Consider the following 24,258-nt stretch of genomic DNA (forward strand, 5'->3'; position numbering starts at 1 on the left):
GCAAACTATGCATATGGCAAAGGACTAGTATTCAAAATCCACAAGAATCTCAAACAAATTTGATTCAAATAAATCAGCAAGAAAAAAATGCAATAATTCCATCCAAAATGGGCAGATGACATGAATAGACATTTCTCAAAAGAAAACATACAAATGGCCAAGAAACATGAAAAAAATGCTCAACATCACTAATCATCAGGGAAATGCAAATTAAAATTACAGTGAACTATCTCCTTACCCTAGTCAGAATGACCATTATTAAAAAGTGAAAAAACAATAGGTGTCGGTGTGCATGTGGTGAAAAGGGTGGGCTTATACGCTGCTTGTGGGAATGTGAATTAGTACAACCTCTACGGAAAACAGTTTACAGATTTCTTAAAGAACTAAAAGTAGATCTACCATTTGTTCCAGCAATCCCACTACTGGGTATCTACCTAAAGGAAAAGAAGTTATTATATTAAAGAGACACAAGTATATGTATGTTTATTGCAGCATAATTTACAATTGCAAAGATCTGGAACCAACCTAAGGGCCCACCAACCAATGAGTGGATAAAGAAAACGTGATATTTGTGGAGAAATAGGAACACTTTTACACCGTTGGTGGTAATGTAAATTAGTTCAACCATTGTGGAAGATGGTGTGGCAATTCCTCAAAGATCTAGAAGCAGAAATGCCATTAGACCCAGCAATTCCATTATTGAGTATATACCCAAAGGAATATAACCCATTCTATTACAAAGATACGTGGATGCGTATATTCATTGCAGCACTACTCACAATAGCGAAGACATGGAATCAAAACAAATGTCCATCAATGATAGACTAGATAAAGAAAATGTGGTACATATACACCATGGGATACTATGCAGCCATAAAAAAGAAATGAGATCATGTCCTTTGTGGGGACATGGATAGAGCTGGAAGCCACTGTTCTCAGCAAACCAACATAGTAACAGAAAACCAAACACCGCATGTTCTTACTTACAGATGGGAGCTGAGCAATGAGAACAGATGGACACGGGGAGGGTAACAACACACGCTGGGGCCTCCTGGGGGATGTGGTGGGAGAGGGAGAGCATAAGGAAAAACAGCTAATGCATGCTGGGCTTAATACCTAGATGATGGGTTGATAGGTGCAGCAAACCACCATGGCACATGTTTACCTAGGTAACCAACCTGCACATGCTGCACATGCACCCCAAAACTTAAAATTAAAATTAAAATTAAAAAAAGAAAATGTGATATATATACACCATGCAATACTTCTCAGTCATAAAAAGGAACAAAATAATGTCTTTCGCAGCACTTGGATGGAGCTGGAGGCCATTATTCTAAGTGAAGTGATTCAGGAATGGAAAACTAAAAACTGCATGCTCTTACTTATCAGTGGGAGCTAAGCTATGAGTATGCAAAGGCATACAGAGTGGTATAATGGGCTTTGGAGGCTCAGAAACGTGAGGTTGGGTGGGAGGGTGAGGGATAAAAGCTACATATTGGGGGCCAGGCACGGTGGCTCATGCCTGTAATCCCAGCACTTTGCGAGGCCGAGGTGGGCGGATGACGAGGTCAGGAGATCGAGACCATCCTGGCTAATACGGTGAAACCCCAATTCTACTAAAGTACAAAAAATTAGCCGGGCGTGGTGGCACGTGCCTGTAGACCCAGCTACTCGGGAGGCTGAGGCAGAAGAATCGCTTGAACCTGGGAGGCGGAGATTGCAGTGAGCCGAGATCACACCACTGCACTCCATACTTGCAACAGAGTGAGGCTCCATCTCAAAAAACAAAAACAAACAAACAAAAAACCACTACATATTGGGTACAATGTACACTACTCAGGTGATGGGTGCACTGAAATCTCATAATTCACTACTATATAATTCATTGATGTAACCAAAAACCACTTGTACCCCAAAAGCTATTGAAATAAAAAATATTTTTTAAAAAGAGATGCCTATATTTCCACTGCCTTGAGATAAATCAATTTGATCTTTTCTCTTGTGGAATTAATAATTAAGATACAAGTGATTAGAGGTGGGATAGAAGCTACGGATACATAGAAAGACACAGAGACAGAGAAAGAACCACGACGTTGGCGGTGCACTAGAAAAGGGTTTAATAACTCACTGCTGAAGAAATTTAGATCCTCTCCACTCAAAGTGTGGTCCAAGACCAGCAGCATCAGCATCACCATGAGCTTGTGGGAAATGCAGACTATCTCGCCAAATCTCAGACTTACTGAATCAGAATCTGCATTTTAACATGATCCCCAGGTAATTTGCACATTGTAGTTTGGAAATCACTGGTCTGGATGTTCCGGATGTTCAGCTGTGTTGGCTCCTGAAAAACCTTTGTGAGCCCTGATTGTGTGCTGTGTCTTTGGTATTTCCATGAGTTCTGGTCCGAATTCAAGAAGTTAATCAACTGAAGAGCTGAGAATCAAACAGGAGTTTGACTCCTAGTCCATCAGGTTAACTGGCATATTATCAGGTAGCTGTGATTACAGGTGCTTGCCACCATGCCTAGCTGATTTTTGTATTTTTAGTAGAGACGGGGTTTCACCATGTGGGCCAGGCTGGTTTTTTTTTTTTTTTTTCTTTTTTCTTTGAGACAGTATATTGCTCTGTTGCCCAGGCTGGAGTGCAGTGGCACAATCATGGGTCACTGAAGCCTCAGCCTCCCAGGCTCAAGTGATTCTTCTACCTCAGCCTCCTGAGTAGCTGGGATCATGGGTCCACACCACCACATCTGGCTAATTTTTGTTTGTTTTGGTAGAGATGGAGTCTCACTCTGTTGCCCAGACTGGTCTCAAACTCCTGGGGTCAAGAGATCCTCCTGCCTTAGCCTCCCAGAGTGCTGCAATTACAGGTGTGAGCCACCACACCTGGCCAAGTTTTACTATCTTTTCCTATAGACTTTACATATTTTAATAGAAATTTTTCATTTCTTTCTAAGCAGCTTTTAATGCTACTTTGAACTATTCTTTGTCCTTTACACTATTTAAGATCATTCTTACAAATAGATCTCATGTTACCTTAAACAATTTATTTCTTCTGATTGTGCTTGATTATTGGCCTTTAGCATACTAGGAAAATACAAGAGTCAAGTCCTAGAAAAGGCTACAGAGAAACTATAGAAAATGGATATACAGTGTCTGAAATGAAAGCTCAGAAGGTCCCTTTAGGTGGGAGACTCAGAGCTCAGGTAGATCAAGTTTTTTATCATAACTTTGCTAATCACTTTTGGATATGAGACACAAAGACAATGTTGGGAGCCACTAGATCAGTGGTTTCTAAACTTTGCTGCACATTAGGATGAGCTTAGAGCTTATAAACCTCCCCATGCCCTGCTCATATTGCACCCTTGCCAATTAAGTCAGCTGGCTGGGGATGGGGGCCAGGCATCAGTAGTTTTTAGAGATTCCCAGGTGATTCCAATATGTGGCACAGATGAGAACCAACATAGCAAATGATGCATTACTTAATATAGCAATGATAAGCTCCTGGTTTAACTGTTGAATAAACCCATCATTGAGTTTGCCAACACTGAGTTTCTTTGCTTCCAGTGAGGTACATGAGTAAAGTATGTGATACTTATTCTTACTTTTTAGATCTTATTCTAATAGATAATAGAATAATAGATCTTAATCATATCTATTAGATCTTATTCTAATAGATAATAATTTTTCTTTCTTTCTGTGTGTGAGAAAATGGAGAATTGGGGGCCCCACTCCAAAATTACTAGATCAGAATTTGCAAAGAAATAAGCTCCCCAGTTGATACTCTCACACACTAAGATCTGAGATGCTTGTCTGCCTCTCCCTCCAGGCTGTAACTCCTGGAAAGCCTGGACTACACCAGACCATCCTTGTTTCCCAGTGGGGCCTAATAGTGCCTTGCCAATGGAAGAGCTTAAGAATTGTTGACAGAATTGAATCAATAGTGAGTGCACTGCTGGCTCAATGTCAAAGGATGGGATGCTAAGGGCATTGTTAGTACCAAAGAGAGCATAAACATTTCTTAAATTGCTTCCAGAGCAGCTAGTCCTTGTTTAGGTGACAGATTCCTTTGAGAATTTAATGAAAGCTAAGGGCCACTTTTCTGTCTTTACAAAATTCTGCATACAGGTAGTTCATATATTCTCCAGACGCCCATAACATGGATTCCCTATGTCCATGGCAGATAAAATTTGGGTCTAAAGTAGTTACTGAAAACTTGAGTCATATATGCATCTTTCCATCATCTTCAGAACAGACAGAGGGTGGAGCAGGATATTTAAAAAGTACTGAAGACAGTTTAATTAAAAAGGCTAACCTGAAAATAGTTTTACGAGGACATGGCAAAGATATTTATTTAGGCTTTTACACACAAGTCTCAAAGAAGTGCTTTGACTAGCACTTGGGTTTTCTTCTTTCTTTGTACTGTGAATTTCTTTAGTAACTTCCTTTTAACTTAAAGTAAATCTATCATCTAGAATGACCATGAACTTTAATAGAAGAAGAAAAAATCATGACTATTACCACAAATACCCAAACCCAGTCTAAAATAGATCAGGCAGCCTGTATAGAAAAAAGAAATGGAAAAGTTTGCTTGCATGGGCTCCACACCCAGGCAATCAGTTCAATTATTGAGGCACAAAGCAGAAGGAGGAAAAAACATGATGTCAAATGCTACTGTAATATATGCGCCTGGGAGTGGGATTGGCAAAGACTTATAAATTGGGCTTGGCCCACAAACAGAATTTAGCTGAGATTGACAGTAAAAACATTTTCTACACTTTTGCTGCCTTTGGTAATTTGAATTACAATCCAACATGTAGGATTTGGACAATAATAATCTCATTATTTACATCTCATTTTATTCCCTACACCATGTAAAATGTATTTTATGCATTTGTATGCCAAAAAAGAAATAAAATTTTGAATAAAAGAATGAATAAAATAGGTCAAAAGAAAAATGAGCAGAAAAATGATGAGATAAAAGAGAAGTCAAAAACTGCATGCCATAGATTCTATATATCTGAGATATGAGAGCCCTTCATTTCTAAGACATGAGGGCTACAATCTTGGCTGTTAAGATTTCTTATATCAAAACAATGATTGTATTCCTAATTTCCTAAAATAAAACCAAGTCTATTTTTCCTGTCACTGCAATTAAAGAGAAAGTGCCTCATGCATCATCATAAAGAGGACCTTTTTTAAAAATTTGAAAAAAATATGCTCAACTTTTGTACAGTCAAGAGCTTTGTAGGATTACAGCATCAAGTCATTGAAGCCAGCTTCAATGAATTTATTTCTTCAAAATAAATCTCAAGGAAGAACAGACAGCGCATGTTTATCTTATCCATTGCAAAAGGCTATCTGAGTTGCCATGACACTGTGTCTCTTGACCCTGATTCTTGTAGGGACAGGGTTTATGTACACTTCAATAAAGAGAGGTCTCTATCCATCTCAAGAAGCCACCCCACAGCTGGCTTGGTATTACTTCTAACATATTTCTCTGAAAGTCAATAAAATACAGTAAAGATTAGTAGTAGAATAACTTTCAGCTCTCTGCCTATTCCTTGGGTAGAACCTCAGTCTAAGAAACTCAGACTGGCAATTTTTCAAGGCAGAAAATGTGTAATAAGCTAATAGGACTGTAATGTATGAAAAAGCAAAAGGTGTTACTTAAAAAAAAAAGTTCAACCAGTGAAGCCTCACTCACAGTGCTACAGGATAAAATATGGGTGAGAGTTTGGGCCCACCATCTTTGATCCACTCTGCTGGTGGGGAATCTCTGCCAGGTGCCACATTGAATTAGAGGTGAGATCTTGTTTTGAGTTTTGTTTTTTGTTTTTTGTTTTTTGTTTTGAGACAGAGTCTCGCTCTCTCCCCAAGGATGGAGTGCAGTGGCGTGATCTTGGCTCACTGCAACCTCCACTTCCCGGGTTCAAGCGATTCTCCTGCCTCAGCCACCTGAGTAGCTGGGATTACAGGCATGTGCCACCACGCCCGGCTAATTTTTCTATTTTTAGTAGAGACAGCGTCTCACCATGTTGGCCAGGCTGGTCTTGAACTCCTGACATCAGGTAATCCACCTGCCTCAGCCTTCCAAAGTGCTGGGATTACAGGCGTGAGCCACCGTGCCCAGCCAATGGTTTGAGTTTTTACATTAACAGTGTTAACTAGCAGGTCACTTTCACTTTTGTTATTTTTGCAACTTTTACATACCATTTATACTGCTAATTACTTATTTTTTTCTTGAAATTGGCTTTAAAATTTTATTCATCCTAAGCAGAAATACTTATGATTTTTTGTGTAAGATATAGTTTTCTCACACACATTATATAACATATAATTTTTGTTTTTTGAGACAGAGTCTCACTCTGTCACCAGATTGGAGTGCAGTGGTGCAGTCTTGACTCATTGCAACCTCCGCCTCCCGGGTTCAAGCAATTCTCCTGCCTCAGCCTCCCGAGTAACTGGGACTACAGACGCACACGTCCAGCTAATTTTTGTATTTTCAGTAGAGACGAAGTTTCACCATGTTGGCCAGGCTGGTCTCGATCTCTTGACCTCACGATCCGCCCACCTCAGCCTCACAAACTGCTGGGATTACAGGCATGAGCCACTGTAATATTTTTAAAAATAACTCCATGAACCATCTAAAGTTATTTCTAACATTATATGGCATAGAAATCACAACTTACAAAATATGCAAACACTTTAGATGAAGCTTGGCAGTGGTTTAAAACTACAGACACTGGAAACAAACTGCCAGGGTTCTAATGCCAGCTCTATTCCTTATAAGCTGTGAGACATTGAGCAAGTCACTTTATCTTTCTGTGCCTCAGTATCCTCATCTGCAAAATGGGAGTAATATTACTAGCATTTGCCACAGGATTATTGTGAAAACTAAATCAATTAATATATGTAAAGGAGTTCTATCAGGGGTTGATGCTTGGTGAGTGTGCCATTATTATTAAAACACAGTAAATAAAATAGCCTTTGTTCTAGAGAAGTTCAGACTGTTGATTCTGTAGAGCTGGGGAAAGTGAGCTTTTTTGGATAACCCCATGAACTGATCTACTCCTGTTTCACTGAGTTCATACCTGAGATGCCTAGTGTGAGGAGTTACCATTAATATCAAAATTGATGGGCAAATTTCTGTCTTCACACATGGCTCTATAACACCTAAATTTAATTTGATAATAAGATATTTATAATAAGATTAAAAATTTAATTTTCCCTTTCTATTTGTTATTGGTTGATAAATTGGCAGATGTAAAGAAAATGGGAGAGGGAAAGAGGAAAAAATAAGGACAGAAAGAAAGGACAAAGGTGGGAGCCAAAAGCCAAGCCTAAGAACTTCAGGAAAATTGAACCCATAAGCTTCAAAAAGTTGTCGCAGGGTTAAAATGGCATGTGAAAGTGACTACTACCGAGTGGTAGGATGAATTTTATTTTCTTCTCTCTGCTTTTCTGTATTTACTAAATTTGCTACAGTGAGCACAGTTTGTTTTGATAATGAGAAAAAAATGGAAAGTGTTTTTTAAACTAATAAAATGTGTCATTGGGAAAATTCCAAATAAAATGTTCAGGAAGAAAGGAATTCAAGTGAATAATAATTGAATATCTAGCAGAAGAGAAAAACTGTGACAGGGTAAAATTTGATGTTTATTCATTGATAAAAGACTACCAAGACTCTCAGATGCACAACTTAGTAATAGCATTCGCATCAAAACAACTTTCTGAAAGTTTTCTGCATTATTAATGTTATCATCGCTTGAAAAGTAAGAGATTCAGCCCATGGAGATAGTTAAAGAAGTGGGAGGCTCGGGATAAAAGCCATAAATCTTCAAAGGCCCACCTTCTCTTCTGATGGCACACATGTGGGCTTTGACCAGCAGTGTTGAGTGCCTTTGGGAGATTTTACCTGTAGAGTGAATCATGAGCACAGGGCCAGTGAGTGTCTGCCCATGGGAATCTTAGGTGCCAGAGTACTGGACCTGACCTTGAGGACTGGCGTCTCTCCTACCTTCAAACTAAGTTGTCAGGTCCCAAAGGTTGGTATGGTAATACTTTTCTTGAACCACCAAACCTGTATTGCCATAGAAGCTATGTTATGATTGTTTAATAGGATTCTGGGCTCCTTTGAGTTTTCAAGGATATTTTCCATTATTTTTCTCATTTAAATCTGGTGTAGACTTACTAATTTTTGTTTTATTGATCTCTCATTTTCAAACGGAAGAGTATTGACATCTCTCTATCAGCTTTGAGGAGGCATATTAAAATCTCCCACTGTGATTTAGAGTTTACCAATCTCTCTCAGTGGAACCAATTGTTTTCTTTATAAATATCTTTCATGTCTCTGTTGTGAAGTACAGATAAGCACTTGTTTGTTAGAGTTTCTTGGATTATTACTGTTATGACATACCATGTCTCTCTTTGTTCCTTGTCTTATGCTGCCATTTTACTTGAGAGGTACAAGCCCAGGGCAGTGCAGTGAGGAAAAAAGGAAACGAGATGAGGAAAAATGTAAAGCCATATAAGGCAATGAGTTATCATGCTGGCCACTGCTTCTCAACTAAGAAAGCACGGTATTTTGCTGAGCACAGGTCTGTTCTCTAGCATAAGAGACCTTCTCCACAAAAGCTGCAAGAAAAGAAAGAATGGAGAGTTGATCTGCCTGACTCCCCTTCTCTCTCTCACTTACGTTTGGTTGAGTTTCATTCCATTCGAACTTAGTTCCTCTGCATTTCAGTGTTGGGCCATCTGGCTCTTTGGAGCCTCCCCAGAAGCTGACTCCAATGCCCTGAAATGTGGTCGTTCATCCAAACCCAGAGTGCAGTGGGATGAAGTGGGGTGGAGTGGAGTGAAGTGGAGTGGAGGCATGTGGGGGAGGTGCCAGTCAGGAGAGTGGCAGGAGGCAGATGAGAGAATCTGGGAAGGTAGGAAAGGTTTGTGTCTGGCACATCCTTAATAACGTATGTTCTCACTTAATAATACTAATAATACCCTGGAGTCAATTCAATGAAAATTGTCACCCCCACAGAAAGACTAACAAACTCAAAATCAATTTAATAAATATGTGTTGAATGCACTCACCATGTCCAAGTGACCATGTAGGTACTATGAGGAGAAAGTGATGTGCAAGATGGGATTCTGGGCTTCATGAAAAACAGGGAGTCTCCAAAGGAAAGATTTTGGATTAGATGCCTGGACTTGAATTTCTGCTCTGCCCTTTATGCTCTGTGAATTTGAACAAAATATTTAACTTTCTATGCCTCAGTTTCCTGGGGATAATAAGAGTGCTTGCCTTATAGTATTGTTACAAGATTGAAATGAAATCACAATTTTAGAGTAGCTGGCACATTTGATTAATGCTAACTGTTGTTTCTGTCTCACAGGCTCAAATCTAGGGCTCACGACAGATAACTACAAAAAGAGTCATTATAGGGAAAGGATGAGCAAAGAGCCATGGGGCACCAAGAAGGGAAAGGGGACTTCCAGCCGAGGAGGGTCAGGGAAGGTTCCAGGTCTGTGGTAAAACAGAAAGATAATTCCTTTCCCTTTCCTGGTGCATGGTCAAGCCCTGAGCAAATTTATTTGGCAGATTTGGCCTTTGGCACCTTCCTTCTTTGTGTACACCTCTCCTGCCTTCATCCTTTGTTTCCTCACCTGGCTGTAAGCCTGCCTACATTTCCTGACTTGGAGCAGCAGGCAGGGGTGCCATGTTTTCCCAATCCAACTCCCTTGCCTTTGAAGGTGCTATGATTTGTTAGAAAGCAAACTGATTATTCAAACCCAAACAAGTTCAAGTGACTGCTGGACCTTTACCTTCCTAATATTTTATACCTCTGCCTAATTGAAGCTTGTTTCACAAAGACAAATCTCTAATCAAATCATCCTCCATGAGAATAAACTCATTAAAATGGCTCCAACCAACTTTCCTGGCTTTTAGGGTCTTTACTTTTAAATCCATAGACTCTCTGGAAGCTGTGAGAGTTTCTGTAACAGCTTTCCTGGAGGAGCTCTGGCCAGCTAAGAGTCAAGGTTACCTTATAGGTATTAGATGTTTACAACTCAGGGACTGTTGGTCAGAAATCACAGTCACTGGAGTTTCCATACTGTCCCCTCTATATTTTTCCATCATAAAATCTCCTCTGTAGCCCCCTTCCTTTCTCAGCATTTTCCTGTTTGTCTTATCACATGTTCTACATATTAAATACAGCATCCACGTATCAAGTTTTTGGTTAAGGAGAGGCCTAGAGTATAGCAAAGGTTTTGATTTCCTGTTTGGAAGATCATATTATTCATGCAAAGAACATGTGAAAACAAACTCCTTGTTTAATCAGATAAAAGGGGTGAGGCATATAAAGAATTGTGACACAATTTTCCTTCAGTTAGTCATTTCTCCTACTTTCCTGGCTCATCTGAGTATTTCTGTACATGGGTCCAATATGAAATATCTCCTCCTTTAATGTTCTTTTCACCTGATAGTTTAAGAAGTCAGTTAGTAAGGAGTGACAAGGTAAGCCGCACACATCTTAGAGGGCACTTTGAGTTTAATTTAACAGGGCCTTCTAGTAAGGCTACATCCAGTTCCTAAATACCCTGCTTCCCTGTCTTTCGATGGTGGTGGCAGATTTAGGAATGAGCAGAGGCAGTGTGCTATTGTGGAAAAACACTGATCGGCACTGGGGCAACTGGCTGAACCACTTACTAGCTGTGTGCCATGACCAAGTTACTGTATCTTGTGCAGCCTCCATGTCCGTACATTTAAAAAGTCAGTGACAAACCCTACCTTGTGAAATAAACAATCAATTAGATCATTTGACTCATAAAACATTTGAATACCTGTGTGATAGATACTGTGTTAAGCACTGAGGATATAGATTTGTACAAGATAAAGTCTTGCCCTCAAGTAACGCAGAATCTCGTAGGTGATTCAAATCTCATCGATGAGTCAACTATATAAATTTACATAGTAAGTCTAATTATAAAAATATATTCAACAGTCATTCTCAAGATGTGAGATTATATCAGCACACATAGGGAGCTTTTTAAATTATACACAAAACTACACCGAGGATCAGGGCACAAGACTCTCAATAATTCCCACTTTTTAAAAACTGCCACTACACATATTTAGCAATGGAAGGCATGTGGTTTCAGTCAACTGTCTCCAATTTTCAGAGATGGAAACTCCCACATAACCTTTTCCTACCCAACCCCCTAGAACCTCTACTCCATATAGCATCCTTGGACAATGTAAGTTACAACCTAAAATTCAACTTCTACTTGCTTGTTAATGACTCTGAAATCTGTATCTTCAGTCTTGATTGTTCTGCTGAGCTCCAAAACAACTGTCTACTGGTGAACAGTTATCTTCTGGATGATCCACAGGTCCCTCATTTGTGATAAAAGCAGCATTGAGCTCAGGGTCCTCCACCCTTCTGCTAGTAAAGTCATTCCTCCTGCATTTCCCATTGTAGTGGCAGAATATAGGATTTGCCCAAGCTCTCTTGAAATAATCTTCGATTCCTTCCCTCCTTTGCACCATTTCAATCACCCACCAAATCTTAGAAGTGCTATTTCTGAAATTATCTATGTAACATATATAATTTCTCTATATATAAAAATAGATACACATATATAAATACATACATATATAAAATATGTATATGTATACATATCCCCAACTCTCTATTCTGGAGTATTACAATGACCTTCTTGTCTACTTTGAAATATGCTGTCTAAACTCATATGTGTCACTCCCACAGGTAAATATCATGATGTCATTCCCACTTAAACTTCTTTCAATGGTTTCCCTTTCCTTTTCTTAACCCTAATATCTAGAACGGGGTCTTACTCATCTTGTTGCTTCATCAGTTCTGAGCTAGAGTGAAAAATTACTATATCCTAGGAAAAGAGGACATGTAGAATAAAGAATAAAGAATTCTTCTACATAAGGAATTGTAGAAGAAACCATCCCACAGCACAGTAATTCACTGTCTGTTTTGGAAGGCACTGGAAGGGTCAAACAGCATAAAAGATATTTAGTGACCACTAGTTGAATACCTATGACGTGCCATGCACCAAGCCAGTTGCTTAATTTGCAATGATTAAAATATATGGTTCCTACACGTGAACTGAGAAAATTATAACATAATGAGTTTTGAGTTATTATACATGCATAAAGCATTTCTAGAGCATGGAACTATGACAGCTTGAGTTATAACTTGAAGGTTGAGTAGGAACTTGATAGGCTATGGTAGGCTGCATGAGGAGATAAAGAATGCAGGAGTTACAGCAAGAGGGACCATGATGTTTGGGAAATGGCAAATACTTCATTGCCACAAGAGTATGGAGTGCTTAGTGGAGGATGATGAAAGGAGCATGAGTGAAGGGGCAGGCTGAAGCATTCATCATTCACTTACTCTCATGTTCATTAACAAATATTTATCAATATTTATCAATAATGAATGCTTTAGCATTCATTTTTTGCTTACTCACATGTTCATTAACAAATATTTATCAAATATCCTTTCCAGAGTCTCCTATTAGTTCTGTCAGCCCCACGGAGCTATGCCTGGGTCATGGCTTAAGTTGAGACCTTGAACGTTGCCTATAAGTAGATAAAGATTCTAAGTGAAGTCACCACTTGTCTATTGCTTCCCCCTCCCCTGACCTCCACTTCCAGTTCTCCTAACATGCCTTTAAACCCTTAAACATTCCTCTGCAGTATTCTAGCCACAGATGAGAAATATCATCCTTTAAATGAACTAAAAGGAAGGGAAAAAATACATTTAAAGAGCGAAAAAAAAAAAAAGGCCTCGACAGTTGCACAGAAGCCTCTTGCTACTATAAATATTTAGGATGGGAAGGCATATGGTTTAAGCCAACTCCCTGCCATGCTCAATGTATAGTTTTCATGTTTTAAACTATCAATGTTCAATCAATACTCTTGTGCTGGCAATCCTTTCTTTTGTGTATGTGAGTTTCTCCCTATTAAATAAACCCTCTCTTTTGGAAGAATTCTTATGGCAATGACTATAATTACAACCCAAAGCTGAGCTGTAAACTGCAGTGATATGACAGCTTTTGTGATAGAAAGGGTGGAGAAACAATGAAAGCTTATAATTTTCTTTGAGATGTCTCAAAGTCTGACAGCGGCCCCACCCATATGATGTCAATCTGCAGTGACCTAAAGTTTCGGGAGAGATGAAGCCAGAGAGACATGCCAAGTCACCGCCACATTGACCACCAGTAAACAAGCAAGAAAAGATTCAGCACAATGCTGAATTCTCTGTGACTTCAAATAGTCTAGAATGGCATTTCCCAGCATTTCCGAATACGAGGGCTCTTATTAATGTCAAAACTTTTCGTTCCTCACCTGAGATGAGTTGTTCTTTTTACATCCATCATTTGAGGAAATACATGATGATAATAGGCAATTAATTTATTACTTTGAGATAAATTATTTCACTTCATTAACAACAATAGCCTTTATAAATACCTGAAAAACAAATCATATGTGTTTTAAAATATTATTTATTCTGTCTACCAACAAAGCTTGGCCCCTTTGTATTTGATGACAATCGCAGCAGCTCAGAAATCTGTAATTTCCTATTCCTTCTCACCTGCTCCACCTAAGAGTCTCAGGCCTGGGACAGTGTGTTCCTTGTATTCATTTATTTGTTCACTTGTAAGGTATTAGGGGCCTACTATATTCTCAGCATCATGCTGGAGATCATAGATACAAAATCAAGTGACACCTGGTATCTGCTCTCATAGGACTTAAGTCCACTGGAGAAGACAGTATATAAATCTGTAACAGTACAATGAGCACAAAAAGCATAGGAGGAGGTAGTTAGCTTTACTGGGCGAGAGTAGCTAAAACGCATTTATCTGGGAGGTATATCGGTCAGCTATTGCCACAATAATGCTGTGCAACAAACCACTCAAAGACATAGTAACTCAAAATAGTAATCCTCAGGCTCATGTCTGCAAATTAACGACCAAACTGCTGGGCTGTGCTTGGTTTCAGGATTTGGGCGCCAGGCTCTGAGCTCCAACTTTGAGCTGCAGATTGGGATCAGATCTGTTCAATATGACTCTCCTCCCCCATGGACCAGAATATGTGCTCATTGTGGGGTCACTACAGAGGAAGAGAGACTAACTGTGCAGAAACAGTTCAGGTCTCTGCTCTTGTTACAGCCGTAAAAATTCCATTCGTCAAGGCAGGTAACATGGCCAAGCCCAAAGTAAAGGGCCAGGGGCATACCTACCATTCAGCCATGTGTGGGTGTGAATGCTGCTGGAGGGAAGTGAGAAATTAAGCAAAAAATTCAATTTACCACAAAAGAGAACCCTTGATCTACATCCTGAAAGATGATTACAAGTTTATGAGGTGGAACTAGACATCTGAAATAAGGATCAGGAGAAATAAAGAAATATTAATACACAGTATTTGGCCTAACAGAAATGTTTTGAGGGAAAGTAGTTGGGACTGTTGTACAAGGTGCATGCTCAGTGTCTGTCACGGAATGCACCAGGGCCATTAGTATATAGAGAAGAGCACAGTCTATGCATGCCACAGCTAAATAGATCAAGAGAAAATTTAATGAAAGACCTCATCTTGCTGACTGTAGGCCCATATTGATCATGCAGAAGCCATTTGAACCCAGTGTCTCTAGGGTGATAACAAGTACATTAAAGAAAAAATGGAACTCACATTCAATGCTGTCTTCAGGACTAATTAATTGCTCATGCTACTGTCTTCAAAGTATCAAGATTGTAGTTTGAGTAAATTTTCTATTGTCGCTGTAAACAAATCAGCACAAACATAATGGTTTAAAAACAATACAAATGTATTTATAGTTCTGGAAATGAGAATCCTGAAATAAGTCTCATGGGCTAAAAATGAAGCTGTTTGCATGTCTGCTTTTTTTTCTGGAAACTCTAGGAGATAATCTGTTTCCTTGCCCTTTCCAGAGTCTAGAGTACAACTGCATTCCTTGGCTTGTGGCTCCTTCCTGCATCTTCAAAGGCAGCAGTGTAGCATCTTCAGATCTTTGAATCTGAACACTGCCTCGCTCTTCCACACATAAAGGACCCTTATGATTACATTGGGCCTACCCAGATAATCCAGGATGATCTCATTTTAATAACAGCTGGTTAGCAACCTTAATTCCTCCTTGACATATAACATGACATATTCACAGATTCTGGGGATTAGGATGTACACATCTTTGAGAGGCCATTATTCTGGTTTTGGTTCTGCCCATTATTCTGGTTTTTCCCCTACTTGGTTCATGGGTGAAAAAAATAACAATGCCTCATATTAGTATACACCTTATTACAAGCCAAACACTTTCTTTGTTTTTTTTTTTTTTAAATGCTCTCACTTTTGTAAGCAGAGAATAATTTTATGGACAAATGGAGCCCTAGATATGTTAAATGGCAACACAGTATAGTGTAGTAGTTACCTGCTGCTTTTTCAATTGCCTTGGAATATTCCACATGTGCCTAGGTTGGTCTTTACCACATTCTACTGCAATTACAGTAGCTTCCTCTTTTCCGGGAATACCTTCTGGGACTCCCAGTGGATGCCTGAAACAAGGACAGTACTAAACTCTACATACACTATGTTTTTTCCTATACGTACATACCTAGGACAAAGGGTAATTTATAAATTAGGCACAGTAAGAGATTGACAATAATAACTAATAATAGAACAAGTATACCAATATACTGTAATAAAAGTTACGTGTGGGTGCAGTGGCTCACACCTGTAATCCCAGCACTTTGGGAAGCTGAGGCGGGTGGATCACCTGAGGTCAGGAGTTCAAGACCAGCCTGACCAACATGGCAAAACCCCAACTCTACTAAAAAAATACAAAAATTAGCCAGGCATGGCGGCGGCCACCTATAATCCCAGCTACTCAGGAGGCAGAGGCCGGAGAATTGCTTGAACCTGGGAAGCAGAATTTACAGTAAGCCAAGATCATGCTACCACACTCCAGCCTAGGTAACAGAGTGAGACTCTGTCTTAAAAAAAAAAAAAATATGTAAACACTCTCTTTCTCTCTTTCAAAATATGATATTGTACTATAATCACTTAATTTCAGACAACAGTTGACCATGGATGACTGAAACCTTGGAAAGTGAAACCTTGGATGCCTGGGGAGAGTGGGAGTTTCTAATATATTTGTTACGTGTCTGTATCACCACTTCAAGGCAGACATAGAGTCATTTTATGCTCCGTGTCTTAGTAGTTAAAAAAGGTGAAAGAAGTAACATTCCTTAGCCATTCATTATGTTCAACATCTGCCACAAACTCTGTATGTGATTTGGAATTTATTCTTCCCCATACTTACAGGTAAGTAAACCTGGGCCCTAGATCACAGAGTGCACAGCTGGAACTCACAGCAAGACCTGCTTGACTTCAAAGTCAGTGGTCTTTCCCCTGCTTCCCATGTGACATGTGATCCCTCAGCTTACTCTTGAAGAGGCAATGTGAGCTACTGCATTTGAATGTCTGAAATCAAGCCTTGTAGAAACAACTAGCAGTAACCAAACACCATTATTTTTGTTTGTTCATTTGTTTCCACATGACTTGTGACTTTTCTAATGAAGAAAACATTCAAACCCTATCTTAATTCCACCAACAATGAGTGTGTGCCTTGGACAATTCACAGCCTGGTGAGCTAGTTTATTTTAGAGTGAGCACGTTGTAGTAGGTGACCTGTAAGTTCTCCTCTGTAATTTGAGATGTTTTGGTGTTCACACGGGTTAGTACATGAAGAGCTGAGACTGGAATACAGGTTTTCTGTGTTTACCTGGGGACAGCTTTTCCATTACCCCTCCCGAGTCTGTGAGGTATTCCAGTTTTTAAGTCAGAACTTTGAAACCAGAAGTAAATGGTTAAGTTTATCTGTCTATGTCTATGTGTATTCTAGCCAAGTAAACCATGACACTTAAACAATTTCAATATTTCAAAGATGTAGTAAATTTCCTTGAACCATTTTTATTGTTTTTATAAATTAAAAATTAAGAAATAATTCAAACATTTTTAAAATAGGAAATAACATGACATGCATGTACCGCAATACCCAGATTTAATAAATGTTTACATTATGCAATATCTTTTTTTTTTTTTTTGAGATGGAGTCTTGCTCTGTCACCCAGGTTGGAGTGCAGTGGCATAATCTTGGCTCACTGCAACCTCCGCCTCCCGGGTTCAAGCGATACTCCTGCCTCAGCCTCCTGAGTAGCTGGGATTACAGGCATGCACCACCAGACCCAGCTATTTTTTGTATTTTTAGTAGAGACGGGGTTTCACCATGTTGGTCAGGTGGGTCTCGAACTCCTGACCTCATGATCTGCCTACTTCGTCCTCCCAAAGTGCTGGGATTGCAGGCGTGAGCCACTGCACCTGGCCTTCAATTTTTTGATAGAAATGAGACATCACAGGTAAAATCAAAGTTTCCTAATCTTATATTTCTTCTCACACTTCCCAGAGGAAAATGGCTATTCTGAAGTTAGTTACTTCTATTCCTTAATTTTAATACGTTTATCCATATTCATAAGATATTTATGTAATATTGTGTTAAGTATTTTTGAAACTTATATAAATGGACTTATACAATAAAGACCGTCAGCAGTTTTTTTCACTGAATGTTCTGGTTTCAAGACTTATCCATGTCAATATGTGTAGGTCTAGTTTGTTCATTTTAATTATTGTGTTATGTTTTACTGTACGACCATAACATTTATTTTTTCCTTTGGTTGTGAATTAAACTTTTTTAAATATTTAAACGGTGCTGCAATGAACATTTTTCCTTATATCTATCTCCTTGTTCCTGTGAGCTTCTCAAACCATGACCTGAAGATCGTTACCAGTTCATAACTAATTAAGCATGGAAATTGACAATACTCATTTAGAAACTTTAATAGCAATCCAACTGAGTACTTTCGTGTCTATTGAATCCAATAATACAGAATATTGAGTTTTGTATTTTGTATGTCTGTTTTAAAATTTTTTTTTTTTGAGATAGAGTCTCACTCTGTCACCTAAGCCAGAGTGCAGTGGCGCAATCACAGCTCACTGTAGCCTTAAAACTCCCAGGCTCAGGTGATCGATCCTCTCACCTCAGCTCCAGAGTAGCTAGGACTACAGGCACACACCACCACACCTGGCTAATTTTTTTTACTTGTTATAGACATGGGGCTTTGCCGTCTTGCCCAGACTGGTCTCGAACTCCTGGGCTCAAGTGGTCCGTCCACCTCAGCCTCCCAACATGCTGAGACTATAGGCATGAGTCACTGTTCCCAGCCAAAATTTTATTTATTCATTTTCATTGTATTTTACAAAGACATTGATCCTCAGCAAGTTGGAAATATTTTTAGAAAACTTGGCTTTTTATTACAGATAGTTTCAGACTTTCTGCATGGTTTCTACCTGCAAGTTGAATTTCGGCTTGATGAATAAGTGCATCTTCAGCTCTAAAAGATATAAACAAATTGCACTCCAGAATGGTCAAACCAATTTTCAATCTCTTCTGCAGTGTGTGAGTTTCCTTTTCCAACAGTTGCATTATCAGACCTTTAAATCTTTCTCAATATGATAGCTGTGAAATAACATTTTATTTTAATGAGCAATTATCTGATTAAATAGTGAGGTTGAATATTTATTTATATGCTAATTACATTCCCAGTTACCTGACTTTAACAAGGCAGGTTTTCCAGTTTGCAAGTATGGAGAAAACATGTCTTTAAAAATCTAGCTATAGCAGGTAAAGTATCATAACAGGTAAAACTGGTTTTTAAGAAGAAAAGCCTAGGAACAGCTAGCTTTGACTTGATGAAGGACAGGAAAAACCAGTTGTAGCAAATGAGTGCATGGACAGATACTTTAGAGTATACATGTCTTTTCTGGTATTTCAGTTTGGGGACAATCCTTCCATCACCATTATGACATTTCGGTGGAGCAATTTTCATTAAGAATTTTGTACTTGTTTTCCAGTTTTGATCATTGATGATTTTCTGGTGCTAATGAGATCAAGGACAGAGAGGGTGAGTGCCTCCATGAGTTTCATTATTTTCCATGATCTGACCTCTTATTCTCTCAGCCTTTGGAGTTGGATGAAGGAAGAACTCTGAAAAAAAGTTGGGAGGGTATAGGTCCAGGCACCCCCTTGCAATTCACCCCGCCTCAGCCTGAGAGTTTTGTGTTTTTTCGTTTTGTTTTGTTCTGTTTTTGAGACGGAGTCTGGCTCTGTCGCCCGGGCTGGAGTGCAGAGGCATGATCTCAGCTCACTGCAGCCTCTGCCTCCCGGGTTCAAGCGATTCTCCTGCCTCAGCCTCCTGAGCAGCTGGGACTACAGGCGCCTGCCACCACGCCGGGCTAATTTTTTTTTTTTTTTTTTTTTTTTGTATTTTTAGGAGAGACGGGGTTTCACCGTGTTAGCCAGGACAGTCTCGATCTCCTGACCTCGTGATCCGCCTGCTTCCGCCTCCCAAAGTGCTGGGATTACAGGCTTGAGCCACTGCACCTGGTCGCCTGAGAGATTTTTTAAAATGCCAACCAGAACTTACACTTCCAAGCTTAAAACCTATCAATATCTTCTGAAAGCATAATAAAATTGGAAATACTTGGTGTGGGGCTTTCCTCCCTCTTCCACCTGATCTCATCCTCCTTCTTCCTAGCCCATATGAAATTGCTTGGAGAGTCCCAGTTTATGTCAAACTGTTTCGCACTTTCATTCTTTGGCTCAAGATGCTTCCTCTTCCTGGGATTGCTTCTTGCCCCTCCCTGGTTGCATGATACACCTCTCCTCCTCATTCATAACTCAGCTATCAGGCCTCTCCCAGGAACAACTGATTACTCCCCTTTGTATGCTCTGCTAAATTAAAAGTTCAAAACATGTACCCCTTTGTAAAGTGGACTTTCATTCAAGGTGCACAGTTCCGTAAATTATTACCAAAAGAACTACTGGTATAACTTTCACCCTGGTCAAAACATAACATCATCACTCCCTTATAAAAGAAGTTTTACCTTTTTTTTTTTTTTTTTTTTTTTTGAGACGGAGTCTGGCTCTGTCGCCCAGGCTGGAGTTCAGTGGCCGGATCTCAGCTCACTGCAAGCTCTGACTCCCGGGTTCACGCCATTCTCCTGCCTCAGCCTCCCGAGTAGCTGGGACTACAGGCGCCCGCCACCTCGCCCGGCTAGTTTTTTGTATAGTAGAGACGGGGTTTCACCGTGTTAGCCAGGATGGTCTCGATCTCCTGACCTCGTGATCCGCCCATCTCGGCCTCCCAAAGTGCTGGGATTACAGGCTTGAGCCACCGCGCCCAGCCTACCTTTTTTTATAGTACTTTATATAAATGAAATTATATCGTATGTACTTTCTGTGTCTGGTTTCTTTTGCTTAATGTTATATGTGTGAGATTTACTCGTGTTGTATACAGCAGTTCATGCATTTTCATTGCTGTATGGTATCTGATTTATGGCTCTACATCACGTGTTGGTGTGTTTTTTAAGATTGTGGATGGACATTAGGGTTATTTTCATTTGGGGGCATTACAAATACTGCTGTTTTGAACATTTATACACAAGTCTTCTAGTGCATATGTGTGTATGCATTTCTGTTGGACATATACCTAAAAGTGGAATTGCTGAGTCATAAGGTATATTATATTCAAATTTAGTAGATACTGACAGTTTCCCAAACTGGTGACTGTTTCAGTTTATACTCTCCCCAGCAATTTTGCTTGTAGTTGGCTTTTTAACATTAGCCATCTTTTTGAGTATGCAGTGGTATCACATTGTTGCTTCAATGTGAGTTTTCTCTGATGACTGATTGAGAATTCTTTTATATAATATATATTTACTGACCGTTTAGATATTCTGTTTTCTGAAGTGCCTGTTCATATCTTTCCCCCTTTTTTCTATTAAATTATCTGATTCTTACTGATTCTTCAGGCGTTCTTTATAACTTATTTTATTTTATTTTGTTTTATTTTGTTTTATTTTATTTTATTTTATTTTATTTTATTTTATTTTATTTTATTTTTGAGATGGGATCTTGCTCTGTAGCCCAGGCTGGAATACGTTGGCACGATCTCGGCTCACTACAGCCTCTGCCTCCTGGGTTCAAGAAATTCTCTCACCTCAGCCTCCCAAGTAGCTGGGATTACAGGAGCATGCCACCATACCCGGCCAAGTTTTGTATTTTTAGTAGAGGCGGGTTTCACCATGTTGGACAGGCTGGTCTCAAAACTCCCGACCTCAGGTGATCCACCCACCTCGGCCTCCCGAAGTGCTGAGATTACAGACATGAGCCACCGTGCTTGGCCTATAGTTTTAATGTAGTCCAATTTTTCAATATTTTCCAGAAAGCCCACAGAATCATAAAACATATATTGTTATTTTAAGTCACTTAGTTTGGGGAGTTTGTTGCAGAGTAATAAATGAGTGAAGCAGAAAAGTACAGAGGGGCTTTTATCTAAGAGAGCTGATTTATCATTTGATATCTCAGAAAACCACAACATTTCCAAAAGAACTGTATCAGCTAGAGCTGAAAGAGACTGAGACAGTTCAAAATGAAAGAAGCTTCTGGGTCCTCAAACTTCTATGAGGAGTAAGCAGGTTAAGAACGTTTCTCAGTTGCAAGCACGGGTCGTTTCTAATGAAAAAGGCAGGATATCATGGAGGGCGGAGTCAAGAGCCACGGAGAATCACTCCCAAGTAGCAGGGCTGGCAAAATGTGCTCAGAGGATGTTGGAATTGCTGTGGATGGATGCTTGCTCTGTGCCTCCTATTCATGCCCCCCTTTTAAATGCAAGTGTCTATTTGTTTATTCTAGCCCTATCTTATGAATATATGTTGTGTATTTATGGGAGTGTATATGTGTGTTGGTGGTGAGGTTTGAGAGAGCTAGTCTTTTTAATTCACAATCTGTACAATTCAGTATCTGCACCCAAGGACCCACACCCAAGGAGTAGTACCAGAGGGAATATATTCGAAGAGCCTTATCTGGATTTGCCAACATGATTTAGATGATCAGATACTGGACTTTGAGCTGGTGCCATAATGGGATGAGGCTTTGGGAGTCTAAAGGGAGATAAGTGTAAGTATATTTCACCGGTGAAGAATGTAAAACATAAAAGGCCAGAACATGAACTCTGTAGCTAATCTCCAAAGATGGCTCTCAGTGAACCACACCTCATGGAATTCATGTCCTTGCATAGTCCCCTCCAGCACTGAATCTGGGTTAACTTTGTGACTTTCTCTAACTATCAGAATGTGACAGAAGTAACAATATGATACATCCCTCCATTTAGTTAGATTCTCTTTAATTTCTCCCAATAATGTTTTGTAGTTTTCTGTGTAGAGGTCTTGCACATTTTTTAGATTGATTCTTTGACATGTGACTTTTCTATGCTGTTGATAAATGATATTTTGTTAAAATTTTTGTTTTCTAATTGCTTGTTACTAGCATATAAAAACTTAATTACATATGGAAACTAAGTACAGGACTGTTTATTGACTATGTATTCAGTGGCCTTGGTTTATTCCTCTTTTAATTGTAATAGTTTTTCTGTAGGTCTTTTGGATTTTTCTATGTGTATAATTGTATGTGAATAATGACAGATTTATTTCTTACTTTCCAGTCCTCCAATAAGGTTTCTTCTTTTCTTTTTCTTACTTTGCTGCACTAGCTAGAACCTACAAAACAATGTGGAAAAGAAGCAACCATCTTTGCCTTGTTACTGATTTTAGAGGAAAAACTCTTAAGTATGATGTTTTTAATGGGGTTTATCCAGATATCTTTGTGAAGGCAAGAGTTTTTTTTAAATAAATGAATCCTGGGTTTTATAAAAAATTTTTACTGCATCTATTAAGATGGTCATATGATTTTAAAATTCTATTACTGCAGTAAATTACATTGATTATTTAATTTAAAAACAATCTTACATATCTGAAATAAACCCACTTTGGTCATGATGTATTATTCTTTTCGTGTAACACTGGGTTTGATTCTTTTATTTATTTATTTATTTATTTTAGAATTTTTGCTTATATGTTCACAAATGACAGTGGCTTGTTATTTTTTTCTTGTATGTTCTTGTCAGGTTTGAGAATCAAGGATATGTTGGTCTTACAAAATTATTTGGGAAGTACTTCCTTTTCAATTTTCTGGAAAAGTTTTTGTAAATTTGATGTGATTACTTCTTTAAATATTTGGTAAACTTCACTAGGGAAGCATCTAGGATGGGAAAATTTTTAGTTATGGACTCAATTTCTTTCATAGATACAGAACTATTCAAATCCTTCTATTTCTGACACTCTCATTTTGGTACATTGAGATTCTCTATGAATTTGTCTATTTTATCTAAATTTTCAAAATTATTGACATAAAAGTCACATAGACTTCTTAGGATTTTTTCAAACGAGCTTTCATTCTTGAAATTATTTATTTGCACATTCTCACTCTCTCTTCTTGATCAGACTGGTCCGATGTTTGTCAATTTAAGGCTTAAAAAAAAAAAGATACAATGTTTGGATTTGTTAAACCTCATTATACGTTTATTTGTGTTTTTTCCATTGGTTTCTAGTTTGTTGTTTATAATTTACGTAATCTACTTTCTTTGAGTTAAAATTTGCTTTTCTTTTTCAAACTTCTTGAAATGGATACTTAGATGATTCATTTCCATTTTTTCTACTTCCCTAATAGCTTTATTTAAGCCTATAAATTTCCCTTGAATCACTGACTCAAATTCAGCCCACACATTTTGATATGTTACATTTTTAATATATGAAATTTAAAATGTCTTCTGATTCCTATTGTGATTTTGATTTGACCTATTGAATCATTTAGTAGTGCATTATTAATTTCTAAAAATGTGAGGTTTTAGTATGGCATTTTTATTATTTATTGCTGGTTTCATTACATGTGGTCAGAAAACATATTCCATATTATTTCAGTTTCTTGATATTTGTTAAGGCTTCCTTCATGGTCAAGCATATGGTCAAATTTTTTAATAAAATTCTATAGAACATGTACTTGAAAAAAAATTCTAGTCTGCTCTTGTTGGGTGTTAGTTTTCAACACGTATGTATCAATTAGATCAAGTTTGTTAATCATGTTCTTCAAACCCTTATGTTTTTAACTATTTTTTGGTCTGTTCATTCTATTTATATTCTTTACTGAAAAAGGAGCACCAAAATCTCCCCTTATGATTATGGATTTGTCTATTTCTCCTT

At 38.6% G+C, this 24,258-nt stretch overlaps 1 protein-coding gene across 4 annotated transcripts in view; it reads left to right on the top strand.

Annotated features, from left to right (window-relative positions):
- LOC114677585 (uncharacterized) overlaps nt 1–24,258 on the top strand; it is a 68,936-nt gene that overhangs the window by 36,139 nt on the left and 8,539 nt on the right. Inside the window, exons 3-4 of one of the 4 annotated variants that reach the window (XM_077999806.1) lie at nt 19,015–19,064; nt 21,962–22,911. The exons of 2 other annotated variants lie outside the window; for them this stretch is intronic. In XM_077999806.1, coding sequence (XP_077855932.1) covers nt 19,015–19,064; nt 21,962–22,084 — 173 coding nt within the window. In that variant the 3' untranslated portion in view covers nt 22,085–22,911. Of the gene's footprint in view, nt 1–19,014; nt 19,065–21,961; nt 22,915–24,258 lie in introns of those variants that run through there. One more of the 4 variants, XM_077999805.1, reaches the window with a different exon arrangement.

The sequence above is a fragment of the Macaca mulatta genome, chromosome 4 (genome assembly GCF_049350105.2).
Source record: "Macaca mulatta isolate MMU2019108-1 chromosome 4, T2T-MMU8v2.0, whole genome shotgun sequence".
Classification (NCBI taxonomy): domain Eukaryota; kingdom Metazoa; phylum Chordata; class Mammalia; order Primates; family Cercopithecidae; genus Macaca; species Macaca mulatta.